Below are 3,705 nucleotides of genomic sequence, written 5' to 3' on the forward strand. Positions count from 1 at the left end.
CTCGGGGGTGAGTAAAACACAGCCTAATTTTAATTTTTGGATGAACTATCCCTTTAACAGCAGAGCAGAGAAGCAAAGAACATTATGAGAGGATGTGTCAGTGAAGAAATGCATGCTAACCCGCTGCATCTCGCTCTCCAACTGCTTCTTCCTTCGTATCCTCTGCTGGTGGTTCTTCAGGATGTTCTCCACATGCTGCTCCATGAAGAACTTGAAAGCCTGCGGGGAGTACATGGGAACTCCGCTTTCCCCCTTGCGCTCCTCGTCGCGTTTACAACGCCGCACCGGCACGGGAGACGTCGTGATCTGTTTTTTCTCGCGCTCCTCGGAGCCCTCAGTGCGCTCGCTGGAGCAGGTGCTGTCAGTGTCATTGTCGTTGTCCACTCCGTCATCCTCTTTGTTGCTGGGTTTGGCGCCGGGGTTGGGGTCATACCCCAGTGGAGGCTGCTGCTGTAGCAGGTGTTTAGGGTAAGGCGGAGGTGGGCCTTGGTAGCTCGGGACTTCGGGGGCAGCTGTGGAAGCAGACGGATCTTGATAAGCAGAGGGCGGAGGCTGTTGCATCCATGGTGGGTGTGTAGGGGCCACGGCCGTGTGCAGCTCTGGCTTCTGCACTCGCATACTCTTTACCGGCTGCAAAATGGGGGCCTGTGTAATGGTGGTGACAGTTGTGCCGGAGGGTTGAGAGCTGGGCACAGAAGGGCACTGACGTCCACTGGGCTGGGCATTGGTGAAGGAGTTGGAGCGCCCTGGAACGCTATGGGGCCATGACGAAGGAACGTCCTGATTGGTGCTGTGACCGGGGGAAGTCTGAGGCTGCTGCACAGGAGGTCTGACCTGGGGTAGTACCCCAAGGTTGTACATATCAAGGTTGTGGCTATTGCGGTTGGGCACCAGCATGCTTGGGGGAAGGTTGGCTCCGTTTGAGGGTGAAGCAAGAGCGCTGGATTGCATCTGCTGGGCCGTGGGACTCTGTCTGTTAGTCTGGTGCATGGGATACGGAGGTGGTGGTGGCTGGCGGCTACTGCTATTAATGGCCACATACTCGCTTTGGATGTTGCCATTCTGGGGCCAGGATGGAGGGAAGGTAAACTTGTTGCCCCCGGAGTTTTGCATGATGATGGGTTGCCTACCCACAGGCACCGGACTGATCCCTCGCTGTGCCTGGGACGGAGGGTTTATATAGCCATCGGGACGGGGCCCCTGAGGCACAGGAGAGAGCCGAGGCACCAGGTAATCCAGGTTCCCAGAATACCGCTTGGTTGAGGGATTGGAGTCCCATGAGGAGGGAGGAGGAGTGATGCTACGCACCTGCCGTGGGAGGGGAGGATTCACTCTTTGACCGCTGGCTGCAGCGGCAAGATTTTGAGGAAAGGTAGCAGGCCGTGAGAGGTCGCTTTGAGGTCCAGGGCTACTGGGACGGTAAATCATGCCATCAGTCATTAGAGCACTGTGTCGCTGTAGGGCCAGAGACTCCTTTGAACCCTTCCAGCTTTGGCGCCGCAACACTGTCGGTGGAATTTGGGATGGACCTTGAGAGGAAGCATCCATACATCAACAACAGGAACCGGAGAAGACTTTTACAAGTCCTCTTAACAATCTTGTTTATTTAGATTTTAGGTGAACTATCCCTTTATGGAAAAAAAAGCTTTACAGGGAACCCTGCCAGTTGGTACATTATAATAATATTAAAGAAGTCCAAACTATTCAATTTGATTGCGATTTCTTTTTAGATAAAACATATGCCACTGAGTTCTATACAAATATTTAAATTCCAGCAGGCAGCATTTATGCTTAATGATATTATGTTTCAATTAAAAGGTGGCTGTCAGAAAATTATTTTCATGACATTTATTTAAACCTACTTTAAATAAGACAGCAGAAACAGATTAAGTAAAAACATAATGAATATGTAATACAGGGCATATATTTAGACAAATGCCCCTCTCTAGAGTCATTTTTTCCCCCTAGCTAAGTAACAAGCTATTAACACCGAATGGCTTTTGGGAGGTAAATACAATGCGTGACATTTGTTTTACTGACATTTCCCCAAGTTTAAAATACTGATGGAGTTATTACAAGATTTTAGTCAGCTGCATTGTATCTTCCAACATACCTTGTTCAGTCATATATATTTTGGGCAATAACTAGCAGTAAAGAGCACATTTCTTTGCGTCACATAATTACTACGCATCATACCGTTCTTTTCATGAAATAAAATCCCCCTCCTGGAACTCTACCATAGCTAACAGCTATGTCCAGAATAGCATTTATTATGTACATTTTCAGCAAACCTGGAATACCTAGATAACCTACATAAGTTGGCAAAGTGACAGCACACTGACTACTGAATTCTACAATGCAATGCACTCAACTTTTCATTACCAATGTGATGACACATTTTTGATCAGACTGCCAAAAGTTTTAAATATTGCCAGTGTTAAAGATGCCTCTGTTTAATTAGGCTGGTTTAAGGTCAAGTGCGCCAGACAACAACTATTAAAAAACTATTATAGTTTGACCCCATAATATCTTACTGCTACCCCCAAACAATTTCAGCAATTAATATCTACATGTTATGTTGCTATCAAAAGGAAGCTTTTGTAGTGTACCTACCTGCTTGTTTTATGGCCGTGTTGACAGGCCGTGCTGCAGTGGCTGTTATCTGCTCCCTCGCAGGCTCCTGGAAGTTCATCCTACTGATGTACTCTATGGCTGCCTCCACGCTATGACTGTTCGTCTGCTTCAGAGCACGAACCACCATCTCCTGTACAAACGCACACATATATGTATTAATTTACTGCTACTGAGAATCAATAGAATATCTTGGCACTCATTAACTGGCATTTAAATGCAAAAGATTTCAAAACATGCAGAGCTGCTAATAGAGAGAACCATGAGCTCCCGAAAATTTAATTTGCATTTGTGTGACAGTTTTACTATTTCATGGCTCTCTGGAAAACTTGCTAGTGATTGGTCAATGGCATTCTCTGGTGTGATATTTGTGTATTATGCACACTGCATAACTGACGGCTGTCCCAGGCAAGTGATTCCCTATAGTACACAGCTGTGCTAGATTCATGTCCCCTCATATACAGTGTGTCACAAAAGGTACATAATCTGCAAATCAATATTGTATGTCCTTCCACTTTTAGTTATTTGGCAAACAACTATGTACAAATCAGGATAATGTACTGACTAGGGATGTTCATTTTAACCGGTTAACCGTTAACTGACCGTAAGAATTTTTGACCGATTAATACAATCAGTTAAACGGTTTAAAAAGTCATTTATTAATTTTTTTTTCATTAATTTATCAAAATATTTAAAAAGGTTTGCTGCATGGTAAAAATATGCTACGCGTATATAAAAAAATGCAAGTCGAGTATGTCGCATTTTATTGTTTCGTTCAGAAATAGGCCTAATGCCGAGCTAAATGTTTACAAACATTATAATAAACACTGTAAACATAGCTAGGCTATTTTAGTTCCCTTCACTGCCACAATATTATGTAGCCTACGTAGGTAAGTACGTACTTCACTGGCGTTCCAATATCCACGTAAAACAAAATGTTTAGCATAACATCACGGCGGTGCGGTGATAACGCTTAATGGCACAGACTTTACTACATATATTTTTCCATATGTTTGACTGACTGTATTTTATTATGATAATGAACAGGCTGCATTGTCAAGGTAGCAAAGCTTA

At 44.6% G+C, this 3,705-nt stretch overlaps 1 protein-coding gene across 1 annotated transcript in view; it reads right to left on the reverse strand.

Annotated features, from left to right (window-relative positions):
• LOC107660506 (serine/threonine-protein kinase LATS1-like) overlaps window positions 1-3,705 on the reverse strand; it is a 17,268-nt gene that overhangs the window by 11,063 nt on the left and 2,500 nt on the right. Inside the window, exons 3-4 of the mRNA XM_016449823.1 lie at window positions 2,614-2,764; window positions 121-1,529 (exon numbers count right to left, since the gene is read on the reverse strand). Coding sequence (XP_016305309.1) covers window positions 121-1,529; window positions 2,614-2,764 — 1,560 coding nt within the window. The remainder of the gene's footprint in view (window positions 1-120; window positions 1,530-2,613; window positions 2,765-3,705) is intronic.

Source organism: Sinocyclocheilus anshuiensis, unplaced genomic scaffold (genome assembly GCF_001515605.1).
Source record: "Sinocyclocheilus anshuiensis isolate Anshui unplaced genomic scaffold, SAMN03320099.WGS_v1.1 scaffold659, whole genome shotgun sequence".
Taxonomy (NCBI): domain Eukaryota; kingdom Metazoa; phylum Chordata; class Actinopteri; order Cypriniformes; family Cyprinidae; genus Sinocyclocheilus; species Sinocyclocheilus anshuiensis.